Raw genomic sequence first — 21301 nt, 5'->3', positions numbered from 1 at the left:
AGACACTACATTCCTTAAAGCTACAGTCACTACATTCCTTAAAGCTACAGTTACTACATTCATAAAGCTACAGTCACTTGCTCCTTAAAGCCACAGTCATTACATTCTTTAAAGCTACAGCTACTACATCCTTAAAGCTACAGTCACTACATTTCTTAAAGCTCCAGTTACCACATTCCTTAAAGCTACAGTCACTACATTCCTTAAACCTACAGTCACTCACTCCTTAAAGCTACAGTTACTATATTCCTTAAATCTATAGTTACTAAATCTCTTAAAGCTAAAGTCACTACATTCCTTAAATCTACAGTCACTCACTCCTTAAAACTACAGTTACTACATTCCATAAAGCTACAGTTAGTACATACCTTAAAGCTACAATCACTCACTACATTCCTTAAAGCTACAGTCACTACATTCCTTAAAGCTACAGTCACTCATTCCTTAAAGCTACAGGCAGTACATTCATCAAAGCTACAGTCACTCACTCCTTAACGTTCCAGTCACTACATTACTTAAAGCTACAGTTACTACATTCCTTAAAGCTACAGTCACTCGCTCCTTAAAACTACAGTCACTACATTCCTTAAGGCTACAGTCACTACATTCCTCAAAGCTACAGTCACTCACTCTTTAAAGCTACAGTCACTACATTCTTTAAAACTACAGTCACTCACTCCTTAATGCTATAGTTACTACATTCTTTAAAGCTACAGTCACTCGCTCCTTAATGCTACAGTTACTACATTCCTCAAAGTTACAGTCACTACATTCCTTAAAGCTACAGTCACTACATTCGTCAAAGCTACAGTCACTCACGCCTTAAAGCTACAGTTACTACATTCTTTAAAGCTAGTCACTCACTCCTTAAAGCTACAGTCACTACATTCCTTAAAGCTACAGTTACTACATTCCTTAAAGCTAAAGTCACTACATTCCTCAAAGTTACAGTCACTACATTCCTTAAAGCTACAGTCACTCACTCCTTAAAGCTACAGTTACTACATTCTTTAAAGCTGGTCACTCACTCCTTAAAGCTACAGTCACTACATTCCTTAAAGCTACAGTCATTCATTCCTTAAAGCTACAGTCATTCATTCCTTAAATCTACAGTCACTCTCTTCGTCAAAGCTACAGTCCCTCACTCCTTAAAGATACAGTCACTACATTCCTTAAAGTTACAGTCACTACATTCCTTAAAGCTACAGTCACTACATTCCTTAAAGCTACAGTCACTCATTCCTTAAAGGTACAGTTACTATATTGCTTAAAGCTACCGTCACCACATTCCTTAAAGCTAGTCACTCATTCCTTAAAGGTACAGTTACTACATTCCTGAAAGCTACAGTCACTCATTCCTGAAAGCTACAGTCACTACATTCCTTAAAGCTACAGTCACTCACTCCATAAAGCTACAGTCACTCACTCCTTAAAGATACAGTCACTACATTTCTTAAAGCTACAGTCACTACATTCCTTAAAGCTACAGTCTCTCGGTCCTTAAAGCTACAGTCACTCACTCCTTAAAGATACAGTCACTACATTGCTTAAAGCTACAGTCACTCACTCCTTAAAGCTGCAGTCACTACATTCCTTAAAGCTACAGTCACTACATTCCTTAAAGCTATTGTTACTACACTTCAGGTGCTTATTCAATTACCTTTTAAAAGCCAAGATTGAACCTGTCTCCACTATACTCTCAGGTAGTGCCTTCCAGATCCTAACCACTCGTTGCGCCCAACAAAAACTTCCTCTTGTTCCTTTGCCTTTTACCTTATATCAGTGACCCCTGGTACTAGACCCCTCCTCCAGTGGGAACAGTATCTTTCTACTTGCACTGCCCAGACCCCTCATGCTTTTGAACACCTCTATCAGGTCTCCTCCCAACCTTCTCTTCTCTAAGAAAAGTCCCAGCTTCGCCAATCTATCTACACAACTGAAGTCTCTCATCCCCAGAGCCAGTCTCATCAATCCTTTCTGGACCCTCTCCGGTGCCTTCACATTGTTCCTAATTTCCCCCACAGTCGGAGAGTCTGATTTACGGTAAATTGGCAAATGAACCTGACCAAAACAAACAGACCAAAACATAGCCTAACAGAGTCAAACAGAGCAAGACAGAGCCAAACAGAGCCAGAAAGAGCTCCTTTGAGTCCTCCACGAATTGGGAATTTCCCTGACAAACACCGCAATTGCTAAGAGAGCAGCACCGGTCCTTCTCCAAATGGCCCACCTGCTCGGTTGAAGTTCCCCATCCCTCCGAGGTCCCCGAGGTCGGTGGTCCCGTTGCTGCTCCCGTTCACAGGCAGGCTGGTAGCAGGCCAGGAATCAGCCAGCCACGGATAACTTGTCTCGCCTGGATTTAACAGGCCTGGTCTGCTGCGATTTGAAAAGGTGGCAAATTGAGAGAGAGAGAGAGAGAGAGAGAGAAAAAAATACCCCACAGATTTAACATTTCCAAACTCTCGGCCCACTGAGAGAGACGTCATTCGGTAACCTGAACCCGGCTGCAGTTCAAAGACAGCCATTCCTGGTGAGGGCTCCTATCTCTTACCAAGTTCCACGAGCATGCCCTATAGGTTACCACATCTTAATGCCACAACCCCCTCCCTGCCATTTCGGCCAGGTCCTATCAAGGGGATGTCCCGTCGACAAGACTGAGTCAGGCGGAAGCCTCGATAAATTAAGCAAATTGTGGCCCCATATTTTCATCACCTCATCACTGATGCCCGCGCATTCAGCTGCCTGATTCTGAGGCTCTGGAATTCTCTCCCTATGTCTCTCTACCTCTCTCTCTTCCCTTAAAACATTCCTTAAAACCTACCTTTTGACCAAGCTTTTGACCTGTTCTAATGCCTTCTTCTGTGGCTCAGTGTCCAATTTTGTTTGACAATGCCCCTGGGAAGCACCTGTGAAAGGTGCTATTTAAATGCAAATTGTTGCTGTTGTAGTCCTACAATCCCAAATATGACTTGCAGCATCAAACTGACCTTACTGGGCACTTCAGGAATAATCCAGGCTGTATTGAATTGTTCAATCTTGGGGGTTGGAGCAGGCTGGGAATAGGAGATCTTCCATCCACCATTTCATGACAAGTGGAGACAAATCTCCAAGTTAATCCCTCATCTTCCTCCCTCTCCCCACACAGCCCCATGAATGGTTTAAGAATTCTGGAATGGCATTGCCGAACACTGCCCTGGTATGTCCCAGGCTCAATCTCTCTCCATACTCTATGCTCAATTTTTAAATATATTCTTTCATGGAATGTGGGCGTCGCTGGCTAGGCCAGCATTTATTGCACATCCCTAGTTGCCCTTGAGAAGGTGGTGGTGAGCTGCCTTCTTGAACCGCTGCAGTCCATGTGGTGTAGGTACACCCACAGTGCTGTTAGGGAGGGAGTTCCAGGATTTTGACCCAGCGACAGTGAAGGAACGGCGATATATTTCCAAGTCAGGGTGATGAGAGGGGAACTTGCAGGTGGTGGTGTTTCCATGTATCTGCTACCCTTGTTCTTCTAGGTGGTAGAGGTCACATGTTTGGAAGGTGGTGTTGAAGGAGCCTTGATGAGTTCCTGTAGCGCATCTTGTAGATTGTACACACTGCTACCACTGTGCACCAGTGGTGGAGGGAATCAATGTTTAAGGTGCTGGAGGGGGTGCCAATCAAGTAGGTTGCTTTGTCCAGCATGATGTTGAGCTTCTCGAGTGCTGTCGGAGCCGCACTCAGCCAGGCAAGTGGAGAGTATTCCATCACACTCCTGACTTGTGCCTTGTAGATGATGGACAGGATTTGGGGAGTGAGGAGTTGAGTTACTCATGGCAAGATTCCTAGCCTCTGACCTACTCTTGTAGCCACAGTGTTTATATGGCTGGTCCAGTTCAGTTTCTGGTTAATGGTAACCCCAAGGATGTTGCTAATGGGGATAGTAATGCCATTGAATGTCAAGGGACGACGGTTAGATTCTCTCTTGTTGGAGATGGTCATTGCCTAGCACTTTGTCTGGCACTAATGTAACTTGCTACTTATCAGCCTAAGCCTGAACGTTGTCCAGATCTTGCTGCACACGGACAAAGGCGGCATCAATATCTGAGACTGATCTCAAATTTGGGTGGAACAGTTGACCCTTCCAACCAGTTTGGGTTCCTCATTGCTTTCTACTGTCTCTTGTTGGAAAGCGTGCTCAAATAAATTAGCAAGTTGGGAGGAAGCTCTGTTAGTTACTTAGCTAAGTATCAGCCATGGATCAGTGACTGACACCCTCATCTCTGCGTCTGAGGCAGGCAGTCACTGGTTTCAGTCCCACTCCGGAGTTTTGAGCACAAAATGCAGGTTGTAAGTGGCAGCATTGAGGGAGCACTGCACAGTTGGAGGTGGCATCTTTCAGATACGATATTTGGAAGAGGGCATTTCTCCCCAATTTTCTGGCCAGTACTTTATCCTTGAATCCCATCACTATAAACAATAATCAGATTTTCTGATCATTTACCACATTTCTGTTTGTGGGAGCTTGCTGTGCACAAATTGGCTGCTGTGCTTACTAGACTGCAGCAGTGAGTAGACTTTATATTAACCATTTCATTGGCTATAAATAGCTTTGGAACATCCTTAACTCATGAAAGGTGCTTTAAGGGTGTTGTTGGAGTTGAACTCATTCCCACACACTCCTGACTTGTGCTTTGTCAATGGAATTGCACGTTCTTACTTTGTGCTTTGTAAGCCAGAAGGCTCAACTATCCTGATGGCACTTAGACATGAAGAAGTGGCTGCTTTGATGAGCTGAATTGTATCCAGTGAACGTCAGTGACAAGACAGGGGAGAAACTGGCAATTAATAACTGGAAGGAACGAAAGAAAGAATTTGCATTTACGTAGCAACTTTCCCAACCTTAGCAGGTCCCAAAGTGCTTCACAGCCAAAGACCTTTCTTTTCCCTGAGATCAATTACAGCACAATTACAACTCAGGGATCGAATGTGGGATCTTCCTGTGTACTTCAAGCATTGATTCTGTTCATGCTGATCCCTACAGTCAAAGAGGTAGCTTTTAAGAAGCGTCTTAAACAAGGACAGAAATGGAGATGTTTAGTAAGGGAATTCTAGAAGGCATACCCACCAATGGTAGATCGATGCAAATGGAGGTTTGAGGGGATTGATTTATGATATTTGCACAAAGGAAGATGGTTGTGGTTGTTGGAGGTCAATCATCTCAGTCCCAGGACATCACTGCAGGAGTTCCTCAGGGTAGTGTCCTAGGCCCAACCATCTTGAGCTGTTTTATCAATGATTTTTTCCTCTATCATAAGGTTAGATGTGGAGATGTTCATAGATGATTGTACAATGTTCAGCACCATTCGCGACTCCTCAGATATTGAACCAGTCCGCGTCCAAATGCAGCAAGACCTGGACAATATCCAGGCTTGGGCTGACAAGTGGCAAGTAACATTCATGCCACGCAAGTGCCAGGCAGTGACCATCTCCAACAAGAGAGAATCTAACCATCACCCCTTGATGTTCAATGGCACTACCATCACTGAATTCCCCACTATCAACTTCCTGGAGGTTACCATTGACCAGAAACTGAACTGGATCAACTAGGTAAATACTATGGCTACAAGAACAGGTCAGAGGTCGGGAATTCTGAGTCCACCTGACTTCCCAAAGCCTGTCCACCATTTACAAGACATAAGTCAGGGGTGTGATGGAACACTCTCCACTTGCCTGGATGGGTGCAGCTCCCACAACACTCAAGGGGCTTGACACCATCCAGGACAAAACAGCCCATCCACCACTTTCAACATTCACTCATCTACCACCAATGCACAGTGGTAGCAGTGTGTACCATCTACAAGGTACACTGCAACAACTCACCAAGATTCCTTCGACAGCACCTTCCAAACCCACAACCTCTACCACCTAGAAGGACAAGGACAGCAGATGCATGGGAATCTGGAAGTTCCTCTCCAAGTCACACACCATCCCGACATGGAAATATATCGCAGTTCCTTCACTGTCGCTGGGTCAAAATCCTGGAACTCCCTTCCTAACAGCACTGTGGGTGTACCTACGCCACATGGACTGCAGCGGTTCAAGAAGGCAGCTCACCACCACCTTCTCAAGGGCAATTAGGGATGGACAATAAATGCTGGCCCAGCCAGCGAAGCCCACATCCCGAGAATGAACATATATTGAAAAAGCAGAAAGACATAACGGTGGAGAGATGATTGCAGTGTCCTGTCGTGTTTTGCAGAGTGTGAGAGGTGGAGCAGTCAGCCAGTTCTTGTCGATCTTAAGGACAGTCTCTGGGAATCCCTTCATCAATCTGAATCAAATCCACGGCACATGCACATGACCAATTTCCAACCAATTCATCATCTATGAGTCATTTACTCTGTGATCGATCAAGTGTAATCGGGGAGTCAAGGTAATTTGGAGGCAGCCAATGTGAAGTGGCAATCTCAAGCTTCTTCGTTTACTAATGTCTAGTTTTTGCAGCCAACCTCTATCCAACAAATGAACATGAGCTTTGTCTCCAATTTCGTTCCTTACATGTGGATGACATTAAACAGCCGACCAGTTTGGCTTGGTCCCTCCAAGACTCTTCTTCCTCAAATATTAAATGTTTTCCAACCTGCAAAGGAAACTAAACCCTTTTCAAAATTCTCTCTATTTCACTCCTAACTCTTCCCGGGGAAAAGGATTCTGCAGGTGCTGCTCCCATGTCTGGGGGCTACGTGAGGGTGGATTATTTAATCAGGATGAGTGGCATGACAGCCAAGTTTAAGACCTCGATAGTCCATTGCGTGACTGACTGGCCACTCGATAGTGCAGCCTGTCACTGTGTCACTGACTGACCCTTTGAAGGTGCGGCCCTGTCATTGTGTGACTGACTGACCCTTCGATAATGGGGTCTGTCACTGTGTGGATGAGTGACCCTTTGATAGTCCAGCCCTGTCACTGTGTGACTGACTGACTCTTTGATAGTGCAGTCCTGTCACTGTGACTGACCCCTCGATAGTGTAGCTCTGTCACTGTGTGACTGACTGCCCCTTGTTAGTGCGGCCTTGTCACTGTGTGACTGACTGACCAACCCCTCAATAGTGTGGCTCTATCGCTGTGTGACTGACTGACCCATTGACACTGCAGCTCTGTCACTGAGTGACTACCTGACTGCTCAATAGTGCCGTCCTGTCACTGTGACTGATTGACCCCTCGATAGTGCAGTCCTGTCGCTTTGTGACTGACTGATCCCTCAATAGTGCGGCTGTATCACTGTGTGATTAACTGACCCTTCGATAGTGCAGCCCTGTCGCTTTGTGACTGACTGACCCCTCAATAGTGCAGCCCTGTCACTGTGACTGACCCCTCGATAGTGCAGCCCTGTCACTGTGTGACTGACCCCTCGATAGTGCAGCCCTGTCACTTTGACTGACCCCTCGATAGTGCGGCCCTGTCACTTTGACTGACCCCTCGATAGTGCGGCCCTGTCACTTTGACTGACTGATTGACCATCATATTTAGTGCGGTCCTGTCACATGAAGGGTGGTATAGAAATGCAAGTCCTTTATTTCTCATTTGAGGCCATCATATCTAGTGCGGCCCTGTCACTTTGTCAGTGTTTGACCCTTTGATAGTGCGGCCATGTCACTGTGACTGACCCTTGATAGTGCAGCTGTCACTGTGACTGACCTTTCAATAGTGTGGCCCTGTCACTGTAACTGACCTCTTAATAATGTGGCCCCGATAGTCTGATATTTATTGGGACAATCAAGATCTTTGCTTTTAAGTTCACTTACCTTCCATTACTCATGATTCCCCCATCAACTCGTTGGAAGGTTACTTCATTTTTCCCACAGGATGGAGAAAGGAACAGAGAAAAAGAGTTTGACACTTAGTTAAATAATCTTTCAGCATGTCATGTCACCCAGAGAGTAAAGCAGGTATTACTCGCATCTTAAGCCTTCCCTTATCCCATTTATCATTTTTAAAACAAGGCCTCTTTAGTCTATGCCTCTGTTAAGATTTAATTCACAATTTTCTTTAACACTCTAAAACTCCAAGGGGATGATACATCCATATGAACATTCAATATTGGAATGGAAGTAGGCCATTCGGCCCCTTGTGCCTGCTCCATCATTCGATAAGATCATGGCTGATTTGTTTGTGTTTCGGTTTCCACATTCCCGTCTAACCCCGACAACCTTCAATTCCCTTGCCTAACAAGAATCCTTCTATCTCTGCCTTAAAAATATTCAATGACTCCACCCCCACCACTTTCTGAGGCAGAGAGTTCCAAAGTCGCACAGCCCTCTGAGAAAAGAAATATCTCCTCATCTCTGTCCTAAAAGGGCAACCCCTAATTTTCAAGTAGTTCTGGACTCACCCACAAGAGGAAACATCCTTTCCATGTCCACCTTGTCAAGGCCATTCAGGATCTTGTGTACTTCAATCAAATCACCCCTCACTCTTCTAAACTCCAGTGGAAACAAGTCCAGTCTGCCCAATCTTTCCTCATAAGACAACCCACTCATTCCAGGACAAAAACAAAAATACCTGGAAAAACTCAGCTGGTCTGGCAGCATCGGCGGAGAGGAACACAGTTAACGTTTCGAGTCCGATTGACCACCTGCTGAGTTTTTCCAGGTATTTTTGTTTTTGTTTTGGATTTCCAGCATCCGCACTTTTTTGCTTTTATCCCAGTCGTTCCAGGTATCAATCTAATAAACCTCCTCTGAACCATCTCCAACGTATTTACATTCTTCCCTAAATAAGGAGACCAAAACTGCACACGGTATTTGAGGTGCAAGTGCTCATTATGCTGTTGGTGATTGTTGGTTAGAATGTCAGGAAACTGTGAGAACTGCAAATACTTCTTCAAAATTGTACCCAGGGGTTTTAGCATTCACCTCAATAAGCAGACAGTATTTAAACTCATGCAAAGGATGGTAGATCTGACAGTGCGGCACTCTCACAACGCTGCACTGGAGGGTCAGTCTGTGTTATGCATTAAGTTGACCGGAGTCGGACTCAAATCTACAACCCTTTGACCGAGAGATGGAGGAGAGGCACTAACTGATCCAAGCTTGACGTGTAAAGTCTGTGGCATCACTTCAGAGACCTGAGCAGCAAGTGTCCAGATGGACACCCCGGTGCAGTATTGAGGGTGTGCTGCACTGTCAGAGGTGCTACATTTCAGATGAAACATTAAACTGTGTCCCAGTCTTCTCTCTCTGGTGAACGTAAAAGCTACCCCGGTTCTATTGGACGAAGAGTTGGGGAGTTATCCCCTGTAACCTGGGCCAATATTAGTAAGCCAACATCACAAAAATACAGATTATCTGTTCATTATCACATTGCTGTTTTTGGGAGCTTGGGAGCGCGCAGAAATTGGCCGATGTGTTTTCTCCATTACAACAGTGACGACACCTCAAAAAGGGCTTTTTTGGTTACAAAGCACTTTGGGACATCCTGAGGTCATGAAGGGTGGCATAGAAATGCACGTCCTTTATTTCTCGTTTAAGACCCATCATATTTTTTCTTTAAATACTTGCACACAGTAGTGTATCATTCGGGCCTGTCAAGATGTAATTGATGGGTATGTCTGGTGATTTCAGTGAAATGACAGTGTGCCAACACTAAAACAAGGCTCATGACAGCCTCTCTGTCTAATTTATATAATGCAATTATACATCAGAAGAGGGAGCTATCCTTTGCCTTGCTCTGCTACAGATACTGTGGCATGAAGCAAGGTCCAGGGTTTCGAATGCCGTGCTAGGGCTGGGGACCTTTGGTATTTAACAAATATCCAGCAGCAACAGTGGACACAAGGTAATATTGGTAGTTGAAGTTGGTCGATTGCTTGAAGTTAATTTTAAATTACACCTCTGTTCATGTCTTCGGCATTTTATTTATTTTAATTCAATAAATGACTCACCAGTTTCAGTAAAATTTAATTTGGGGCTGATTTGGAGTGGGGTGATGCTGAATTGGGTCCCACTGATTTCTGTTATGATCGGGTACTGTTGAGGCTGCTATCAGCCAGCACAGAACCAGGACATTCAATTCCCAACTGGTCTATGCTGGTGTTTATGCTCCACATGTGTCTCCTCTCAGTCCACTTCATCCAACCATATCAACATATCCTTCTATTCTTTTCTTCCTCATGAGTTTATCCAGCTTCCCCTTAAATATGTCTATGCTGTTCATGTCAACCACTCCCTGTAGTACTGGGTTCCACATTCTCACCACTCTCTGGGTAAAGTGGATTATCCTGAATTGGCGATTGGATTTATTATCTAATATCTCTCTGACCTCTAATATCACCAGGAAGACAAAACAAAGGAGAGAGGCAGTGATAACAACTGGGATGATGTTTAAGGCCACTGCACAAACCTGATTACTTGAAGCATTTATTCTAACCTCAATATTCATAGCACTGCAAAGCAAATCTTTTTGAATGGTCGATATTATTTGGAGAAACATGCATCAGCAAAAGTCAAAAACAAAACAGTAAAATATAAAATATTTGGGTATATTTCATGCTCAGTCAGGTGAGGAATGTTAGTGGTGGGCAAATGAACACAGCCTACTTGATTCAACAATTGTTACTCCCAGGACAGGTACAGCAAACATTCGATTCAGAGCAAAGTTTGCTCTACACTGTCCAATCAAACACTCCCAGGACAGGTACAGCATGGGGTTAGATACAGAGTAAAGCTCCCTCTACACTGTCCCCATCAAACACTCCCAGGACAGGTACAGCACAGGGTTAGATACAGAGTAAAGCTCCCTCTACACTGTCCCCATCAAACACTCCCAGGACAGGTACAGCACAGGGTTAGATACAGAGTAAAGCTCCCTCTACACTGTCCCCATTAAACACTCCCAGGGCAGGTACAGCAGGGATTAGGTACAGAGAAAAGCTCCCTCTACACTGTCCCCATCAAACACTCCCAGGGCAGGTACAGCACAGGGTTAGATACAGAGTAAAGCATGGATTCATTAAGGGAAAATCACGTTTAATTAACTTACTGGAGTTTTTTGGGGAGGTAACAGTGAAGGTTGATAAGGGCAACATTGTTGATGTAGTGTACATGGATTTTCAAAAGGCATTTGATACAGCGCCACACAACAGGTTTGTGAGCAGAATTCTAGCTCTTGGAATAAAAGGGAAAGGTGGCACCTGGATAAGAAATTGCCTGAGTGACAGGGAACTAAGAGTAGTGATAAATGGTTGCTTTTCTAGATTGGAGGAAGGTTTGTAGTGGGGTTCCCCAGGGTTCAGTGTTGGGTCCCTTGCTCTTCCTGATATATATTAATGAACTACACTGTGATGTTCAGGGCATGATTTCAAAGTTTGTAGATGATATGAAGATTGGAAACGTTGTCAATTGTGATGAATACAGTCGTGAGCTTCAAAAGAACATAGACATGTTGGTGGATTGGACAGATGAGTGACAGATGAAGTTCAATGCAGAGAACAAAGAACAAAGAAAAGTACAGCACAGGAACAGGCCCTTCAGCCCTCCAAGCCTGCGCCAGAAGTGTAAGGTGATTCAGAAGAATATGGAGAGACAGTATAAAATAAAGGGAGCAACTCTAAAGGAGGTGCAAGAACAGAGGAATCTCAGAGTATATGTACAAAAGCCATTGAAGATGGCACTTAATAAAGCACATAGTATCCCAGGCTTTATTAACAGGGAAAAAGAGGTCATGTTGAACTTGTATAAGACACTAGTTGGGCCTCATCTGGAGCACTGCGTCCAGTTCTGAATGCCATATTTGAGGAAGGATGTGAAGGCATTGGAGAGATTACAGAGGAGATTCACAAGAATGATTCCAGGGATAAAGAACAGTAGCTACGATACAATACTGGAGAGGTTGGGACTGTTTTCCTTAGAGAAAAGAAGGCTGAGAGGAGGCTTGAGAGAGGTATTCAAGATCCTGAGGGGTATGGGCAGGGTAAATAGTGAGAAACTGGTCCCACTTAAGAAAGCATCAAGAACTAGAGGGCACAGATTCAAAATAATTGGCAAAAGGAGTAAATGTGATGTGAGGAAAAGTTTTTCACCCAGAGGGTGGTTGGAGTCTGGAACAAACTTCCTGAGAAAGTGGTGTAGGCAGGTTCGATCGAGGTATTCAAAAGGAAATTGGGTTGCTATCTGGACAGAATGAATGTGCAAGGTTGTGGGGATAGCAGGTGCAGACTTGATGGCCTGAATGGCCTCCTTCTGCACTGTAAAAATCGTGTGATTCTGTGTAAAGCTCCCTCTATATTGTCCCTGTCAAACATTCCCATTGGGGATAGTAACCTGTGAAGGTTGGAAAACTCTGAAAAAAACAATCGCAGTATTTGTTTGAAAATTACATTAATTTAAGTTCTGTTTCGACAGAGGAGGAAATGTAGTGATCATCTGCCTCATCCTTAACTGGGACATAAGTTCCTTCTGACACAATGACACAAAACAGGCTGAAGATTCACCTTCTCCTGCTTTGGGTTACTGTCAGCTTATATTCTGCGTACTGAGAGGCTGCTGATCATTGCCTTACAGTCAAAAATACACTGGTGGGCCTAAAACACTGAACACAGCTCGCTCTTTAGAAAAAAAATTCCTTTGTTAAAAACACTGCGTTCGCCATTTGGAGAAATACTCATACATATTCTCGTGTCCTGGTCAGGTTATCTGTCAGTTAAATCAGATCCGTGGATTCATTTATTGAGCATTAGCCTCAGAGAGATAAGGGAGGCAGCAGAGAAAATACATCAGATCTCCACAGGAGCCTGTGAGTAATCATTTACAATTAGTTTAGGAAAAGATTCTGAGTGCGCTTGCTGGCATTTGAACCAGCTCCCCGGGTTTTCGGAAGCTATTTCTGTGTTAATCCAGGTGAACATAAGAAGAGGAGGAGAACATGCAGCCCCTTGAGACTGGTCCGTCACTCAATGAGATTATGGCTGATCTAAATGCTAACTCCATTTATCTGCCACGTTCTTTGACATTCTTACCCAATAAAAAATTTGATCCATCTGCGTTTTGAAAACTACAGTTAAACTCCAGCAATCACAGTCTTTTGAGGGCGTGAGATAGTTCCAGATTTTAGGAAAGCTAATGGAATGTTATTGTTTACTGTGAGGGGAATTGATTACAAAAGTAGGGAGGTTATGTTTCAGTTGTACAGGGCACTGGTGAGACCACATCTGGAGTACTGTGTGCAGCACTGGTCCCCTTATTTAAGGAAGGATGTGAATGCATTAGAAGTAGTTCAGTGAAGGTTTACAAGACTAGTACCAGGAATGGGCGGGTTATTTTATGAGAATAGGCTGGACAGGTTAGGCTTGTATCCACTGGAATTTAGAAGAGTGAGAAGCGACTTGATTGAAACTTTAAGATCCTGAGGGGTCATGACAGGGTGGATGTGGAGAGGATGTTTCCTCTTGTGGGAGAATCTAGAACTAGGGGTCATGGTTTAAAAAGAAGGGGTCGTTCATCTAATACAGAGATGAAGAGAATTTTTTTTCTCTCAGAGGGTGGTGTACTTTGGAACTCTCTTCCTCAAAATGCGGTGGAAGCAGAGTCTTAAGGCAGAGCTAAAAAGATTGATGATTAACCAAGAGGCTGAAAGGTTATTAGGGTTAGGCAGGAGGTCACAGTCAGATCAGCCATGTCAGGAAGACGTAATAATTTTCATAATATTATTGGCATTTATTGTAAAGTAGAGTAATAGTGGGGTCTGTGTGTGTGGGTCTGTGTGTGTGTGTGTGTGTGTGTGGGTGTGTGTGTGTGTGTGAGACTTAATTGAATTAAATTAACTGTGATTGCTGGAGTTTAACTGTAGTTTTCAAAACTAAGATGGATCAAATTTTTTATTGGGTAAGAATGTCAAAGAACATGGCAGATAAATGGAGTTAGCATTTAGATCAGCCATAATCTCATTGAGTGACAGACCAGTCTCAAGCTGGTCTGAAGGCTTTGGTGTATCACAAGATAAGTTAGGTTTGAAATGTTAACTAGGTAAACATGGGGGAAAGTTTTAGAATGTAAGAGGTAAAGGGAATATTTGCATTTTAAATAAACCCCAGATTGGCTTGAATTCAAAGGAGGAGTGAAATGTTTCACCTAGCCAGAAGTTAAGAAAGAGTGTGTTTATTTTTCCCAAAGATTACTGGTACAATTGGTACTATGAGAGATTTTTATTACTAGAGAGGTAAAGTCCAAAGACAAAGTGAAACAATGGGAATTTGTATTCGAAGGGGAACTGATGGATAAAGGAGAGAAGGCTGTGTGTAAGGGCAGGCATTCTAAGATCAAAAACTAGTATGAAAAGCCCCCAGCATCTAAGCCTCAAGCTGCTATCTACAAAGAACTGAAGTTAAGAAAACTCACTTTGAATTGGATTGTTTAGAGTATCGTGTTTCTTTGCCTGGGTCTTTTAAAATCTATGTGTCTTACTGTTGCCTTAACGAAAGTGTAACTGGGAGTTAGATTAACAAGGAGATTCAGAAATGATCATAGTAGTCATTTGTAGATCTATGTATGTACTTAAAATCATTTATTCTATTAATAAATGTTTAATTTAGTTTTGTAAGAACCCTGTAACACTCGGTGGTCTCATTACTACTAAATTCAAGGCACGCATCTCGAAATTTATACAAATTGCAAAGTGGTGTGGCAGTTGTTGTGCGTTTCCCTTTGGGATTTGAGCAGCTCAGCGTTTACCATCAGCTGTGCCATAACAGCCATGAGCTTACTGAATGGCAAAGCAGGCTTGAAGGGCCGAGTGGCCTACTCCTGTTCCTAGTCCGTATGTTTGTACATATTTTTATTGCCCTTTTTGTGAAGAGAGTGATTTCTAATTTCACTCACGACAAAGGCTTAGCTTTAATTTTATGGCTGTGCCTCCTTGTTCTGGAGACTTCCAAAACACAGGTAGAATTTCCCTTCCTTTGAGATGTACCTGAGAGGGCAGATGGGGCCTTGATTTGACATCTCATCTGAAAGACGGCACCTGTCTTAGTATTTACAGTACAGAAACAGGTCATTCGGCCCAGCAGATCCATGTTGACATTCATGCTTCACCAAAGCCTCCTCCCACCCTTCATCATCTCATTCTATCAGCATATCCTTCCATTTCTTTCTCCCTCAACTGCTTATCTAGTTTTCCCTTAAATGTATCCGTACTATTCATCTCAATCGTGCCTTCCGGTAGTGCGTTCCACATGCTCACCACTCTCTGGGTAAAGGCGTTTCCCCCGAATTCCCCTTTGGATTTATCACCTCTGACAGTACAGCACTCCCTCAATCCTGCTTAAGGAGGAGAGCCAGGTTTGAGGGGCTGAATGGCCTCCAGCCCCCTCCTATGATGTCAGTCCATGATGTCTCAGGAGTTATGTTGCAAGGGCCCCTCAATAATGCGTTTACAAAGTGGTTGCCCAATAGGAAAAAAACAGTCCAGAGCAGTCGTCTTATTTCCCAGTTTTTACTGTTTTTTCATTCAGAATGGTCTCCCTTAGCACAGCCTTGCCGTGGGTCTGGATTTGTCCTCTTGCACTGGTCTCCATTTACAAGAAGCCCGATGATCCAGCCACTCGCCATCCCCTTCCACTCCCCCCACCTCACCACAAGAAACCAAACTCCGGAATGCCCTATGCCTCCCCCACAAACACAGGCAGGGGGGTCACTGTTTTGCGGAGCAGGGGGTGGGGGAGGGCATGATGTTTCCAAAAACCAACTCCCAAACGTAAAGCTCGACTTAGTTAAAAATAAAAAGGAATCGTTGACATGCAAGAGGAGGAGGAGGTTTGCTGGGTGACGTAACAGTGTGGTCTCTCTTGCCCCGCCATGCTCCCCCTAACTGGGCGACAGAGTGGGCCCCCTCCCCACCTCTCCCCTCCCCGGGTGACGGGAGGAGTGCGGGAGGCGAAGGTGACAGAAGCATGCGGGGGGATCGCAAGCCGTTTGTTATCTCGTTCCGTTACGACGGCATGCAAGAGACGGACAAATGGACAGTACCTGCCGGGGTGAAGGTGAAAGACTGAACTGCAATAAAGAACAAAAAGAAGACAGAGAAAGATCGTGAGTCACAAACAAACAAAAAAAAAGAAGCAACCAATCGCCAGGCACTAACTTCAGCAGGCACCCTGTTATTGGTGGCTGGTTTCCAGCAGTTGTCCAATCATTAAGCAAGTCACAGGAAAAAGAAAACAAACAACCAATCAGAGGTGACAGTGAGGGTGTCTGCAATTTATAAAGTCCGAGTGAAAAGTAAGTTGGGAGATAGGGAAAGCGAGAGGAAGCACTGTGTGATAAATTCAGCGAGTGAGTGCGGTGGACCTCCCATTCTGGAAGTACCTCAGTGAAGATAAAACTGGGACCCATCTGCCTTATACGAGTTGGTAGCACACTTAGTCCTGCAGGCACTGAATTAAGGCATTCCTTTTCGATATTTTCACTTCCCTAATTACAAAGCCAATTTAAAATGCCAAATCAGCAGAGGTTCTCGGCTACCGATGTCACACTGACTGGCAGATAAGTTCGTCATTGCTAAATCACAGCATATACATTCCAAAGTGAGCTTAGTAACTCTAGGGCTTGAACCCCCGAAACTCATCCCAGCCTGCAGTGTATATCAAGCACCCCAACACAGAGCGGCAGCAGGAGATCTGCTTTCCGACACAGGCAGCAGGAATTAAAGCCCGTCCACCATCTACAAAGTACAAGTCAGGGGTTGGAAGGAATACTCCCCTCTTTCCCGGATCAGTGCAGCTCCAAGAACACTCAAAAAACTCAACACTCAAAGGACAATGCTGCGCAGCCCACTTGATCAGCACCCCATCCACCACCTTAAACATGCACTCCCTCCACCACTGACGCACAGTGGCAGCAGCGTGTACCATCTACAACACACAATGCAGGAATTCATCAAGGTTCCTTCAACAGCACCTTCCAAACCCACAACCTCTACCACCCAGAAGGACAAGGGCAGCAGAGAGATGGGAACACCACCACCTGGAAGTTCCCCTCCAAGCCACTCACCATCCTGACTTGGAAATATATCGCCGTTCCTTCACTGTCGCTGGGTCAAAATCCTGGAACTCCCTCCCTAACAGTACTCTCCTATTTTCCTTTATCAACTTTCTCATCTGCTGCCGCAACTTCTCTCCTTTGGACACTCACTTTCATTGGGTTACAGGTCCATAAGTTCTGGCAGGACTCCTCGGAACCTCTGCCCGCCCGCAAGGACCTTTATCCCGCCTGAACCTCTGCACCCACAATCCCCCCCATCCCTCAACCTTCACTAGGGGCCGCTCTTCATGTGGAAGCCAAGAGTTTGATAGCCCACTTTACCACAGAGCTAGCAATCTGATCCTGTCCACAGATGAAGTTGACACTCAGCATTTAGCAGCCCAACAATGATCGGGTGCAGGAATCGTGGCTGATTTCCCTCTCCCTCCTCCTGATCCTAGGGTTTCTCAAACCCGCTGTAGCGTTGTAATGGATGGCCCAATAGTCACCTCAACACAGGCTGGGGATCAAACTATACAACAACATTAGGAACCCACTGATCTTCTAATCTGAGCTGTCAGTGGCTTAATATAGTACCCATCTACATGGAGTGATGTCCCTTCTGTTGGCACAGTCTGGCAATACTTTCTCCTGTTCCTGAACCTTTATTAAGGATTAAGGAAGATGCTGCTTGTATTGTGTAAAACTGGCTTAGAGAAAGACGTCCGCTTTCAAAAGGCAGGAAATTTGTACATTTGCCACCTGGCTGGTTTATGCACAGAGATACGAGATGGCTTGTCTCGCAATGAGGGTAAGAAACCTCACTTCCTCCTCCGTGATCTGGGTGGTAACCTGGTGGTGTCGCTCACCCCGTCCCATTGCAGAACCCGGCCAATTTTCACAGGGGTGAATCAATGTGGTGAAAATCATGTAGCCTCTGCAGCGGGTGGGGTATGTACTCTGAGGTGGAAATGGTACCCCAGACTTGCCAGAGCTTGGGATGTGTGGCTGCTCGCGCTCTCTCTCGCTTGGCCGTTTGGCGTTCCTGAAATTACCTTCCTCAGAAACAATGACCAAGCTTTTCCCCAGGCACCGGGAACTGGAATTGTCCCCGCGGCTGCCCCTCTGCCCCTCAGCTCACCTGCGTAGTTGCTGAGCCCCTTCCTCTTCTTCCTCCGCCAGTACAGCCAGATGCTGAAGCCCATCAGGATGACCCAGCAGGCTCCCCCGATGCCGGCGATGAAGGCTGGCTGCTTCACCACGTCCGTGATCTGCTCCGTGATGCTGTTGTTGCTCCCGGGCCCGGTCATGAAGATGTCATCACCACGACCCCCTGCGGGAAGCACAGGCCCTTTCGTTTACCAACTGTTTTCCATCAGGAATTTTCAAAAGTGCAACTATTTGGGAGGCGCTCTTTTATACCCGTGAGATTCTGTGACACGCGTGTAGGGCAAATAAAAAACATGGCGGCTCACCAACAAATGACCAGAGTTGCTCTGCCACAATGGCGAGGCCAGCATGAGGCCGGGGAATAACATTTGGAGGGACGGGGCAGAAGGGATTGCTGTTGTTTGCTTATCTTCACACTCTTCCCTTTGAGAAGAGAGTGAGGGAGTAGAAGGCTTTGCAGGCTGGTTCAGACTCTGATAAGCTTATACAACCTTGTACAGCGGGACAGTGTTATGAGATTCCAAAATCCATATGTTTTGATATTTATATATTTGATATAATAGAGGGAGCTCCAACCCAAACCCAGCGGATGTGAATGTTACACTGGCAGCTGATAGCTGTCAATGGTGCAGCGATTAAAATCGGGGACACGCAAGAGACCAGGATTGCAGGAGCAGAGGGTTCATTGGAGGGTTCACTGGAGGGTTGCAGAGCGAGAGGAGATTGCAGAGCTGGAGCTGGAGAGGGGGGCAAGGCCATGGAGGATTTGAAAACAATAATCAGAATTTAAAAATCAAGGCGTTGCTGGGCTGAGTGCCAATGATGAGCGAGCGGGACCTGGTGCCATACACACGCAGCAAGACTGTTGGATAAGCGCAAGTTTACAGAGCTCTGATCAAAAGGCACAAACCATGTACTGTAACCTGAACGGAAGGAGGGCTGGTTCGAACAGCGCTTACCGATGATTATGAGCTGTGGCTCACTCTTCACACCGACCCCGGCACCGGTGCTGGCGGCAACCTGGACTCGGTACTGGACACCAGGGAGCAGGCCACCGATCACCACCGAGCGAATGGCGGCATCCACCGTCTTGTTGATGTGAAAGCGGGTGGCATTGCCCAAGCACCAAATCTGTGGACGAGTGCCGGAGGGAAAGGAAAAAGAAGAATGTGAAACCGAGGCGGTGAACTTCTCGGGTCGCTCGATGTCACGAGGTCCTTGTACAAATCTGGACACCGGGATTCCCCTAACTCATTTACTAGTGATTATGCCACTGGACTGGTGATCTGAGACAGCGCTAGCAATTTTGTTCTAAGTTGAAATAAAAACAGGAAATGCTGGAAAAGCTCAGCAGGTCAGCCAACATCTGTGGGGAGAGAAACAAATTAACCTTTCGAATCCATATGACTCTGGAGCGCATCTCCCACAACACTCAACTCAGGAGTGGGATGGAATACTCTCCACTGGTCTGGGTGAGTGCAGCTCCCACAACACTCAAGAAACTTGAAACCATCCAGGACAAAGCAGCCCGCTTGATTGGCACCACATCCACAAACATTCACTCCCTCCACCACCAACGCACAGTAGCAGCAATGTGTACCGTCTACAAGATACACTGCAGGAACTCACCGAGGCTCCTTAGACAGCGCCTTCCAAACCCACGACCATTACCATCTAGAAGGATATGGGCAGCTGATAGATGGGAACACCACCACTTGGAAGTTCCCCTCCAAGTCACTCACCATCCTGACTTGGAAATATATCGCAGTTCCTTCATTGTCGCTGGGTCAAAATCCTGGAACTCCCTTCCTAACAGCACTGTGGGTGTACCTACACCACATGGACTGCAGCGGCTCAAGAAGGCAGCTCACCACCACCTTCTCAAGGGCAATTAGGGATGGGCAATAAATGCTGGCCCAGCCAGCGAAGCCCACATCCCATGAACAAATAAAAAAACGATACTTCCAGGCCTGCTGAGTTTTTCCAGCATTTTCTGTTTTTATTTCAGATTTCCAGCATCTGCAGTATTTCGCTTTTATCTCATTCTTCTAAGTTGATCTGGACAATGTGACCAGTTAGAGAATTTGAATTCATTTTAAAAAGAAAATTTGGAAATATAAAGTGGCATGCATTGTCAGATTGTCATAAAATCCTAATTAGTTCGTACATTGAATCAGAAAAGTTATAGCACAGAAGGAGGCCATTCGGTCCATCATGGCCATGCCAGCCCTCTACTGCCCTGTCGTTTCTTCTCTCTTCAGGTGTTTATCCAGTTCCCTTTTGAAAGCTATGATTGAACCTGCCTCCACCACACTCTCACGCAGTGAATTCCAGATCCTAACCGCTCACTGTGTAAAAAGCTTTTTTTTAATTCGTTCATGGGGCGTGGGTGTCTCCGGCTAGGCCAGCATTTATTGCCCTTGCTCAGGAGCATTTAAGAGTCAACCACATTGGTGTGGATCTGGAGTCATATGTAGGCCAGACCAGGTAAGGACGGCAGATTCCCTTCCCTAAAGGACATCAGTGAACCAGATGGGTTTTTACAACAATTGGCAATCATTTCATGGTCATCATCAGGCTTTTCATTCCAATTTTTTTTTCATTGAACTCAAATTTCACCATATGCTATGATGGGATTTGAAACCAAGTCCCCAGAGTATTAGGCTGGGTCTCTGGAATACTAGTTCAGTGAAATTACCACAATGCCATCGCCTCCTCATGTCACCATTGTTTCTTTTGCCAATCACCTTAAATTGCTGCCCTCTGGTTCTCGACCCTTCTACCAATGGGAACAGTTTCTCCCCATCTGCTCTGTCCAGACCTCTCAGGATTTCGAACGCTTCTATCGAATCTCCTCTCAACCTTCTCTTCTCCAAGGAGAACAGTCCCAGTTTCTCCAGCCTATCTACGTAACTGATGTCCTTTATCCCTGGAAACATTCTCATGAAGCTTTTCAGTGCCCTCTCTAAAGCCCTCGCTTTACTGGACGCAATACTCCAGTTGAGGCCAAACCAGTGTTTTACAAAGGGTCACCGCAATTTCCCTTTAGAGAAGGGAGCCTACTGTCTTTCCCATAGGGATATAGGAACATAGGACTAGGGAACAGGAGTAGGCCATTCGGCCCTTCAAGCCTGCTC

The 21301-nt window shown here is 45.3% G+C and overlaps 1 protein-coding gene across 1 annotated transcript in view; it reads right to left on the bottom strand.

Moving 5' to 3' along the window:
- robo2 (roundabout, axon guidance receptor, homolog 2 (Drosophila)) overlaps positions 1 to 21301 on the bottom strand; it is a 1135129-nt gene that overhangs the window by 57014 nt on the left and 1056814 nt on the right. Inside the window, exons 19-22 of the mRNA XM_078560411.1 lie at positions 19124 to 19295; positions 18136 to 18327; positions 7788 to 7830; positions 2231 to 2376 (exon numbers count right to left, since the gene is read on the bottom strand). Coding sequence (XP_078416537.1) covers positions 2231 to 2376; positions 7788 to 7830; positions 18136 to 18327; positions 19124 to 19295 — 553 coding nt within the window. The remainder of the gene's footprint in view (positions 1 to 2230; positions 2377 to 7787; positions 7831 to 18135; positions 18328 to 19123; positions 19296 to 21301) is intronic.

Source organism: Cetorhinus maximus, chromosome 16 (genome assembly GCF_964194155.1).
Source record: "Cetorhinus maximus chromosome 16, sCetMax3.hap1.1, whole genome shotgun sequence".
NCBI classification, from domain to species: domain Eukaryota; kingdom Metazoa; phylum Chordata; class Chondrichthyes; order Lamniformes; family Cetorhinidae; genus Cetorhinus; species Cetorhinus maximus.
This window is presented reverse-complemented; position numbering and strand designations above follow the sequence as displayed.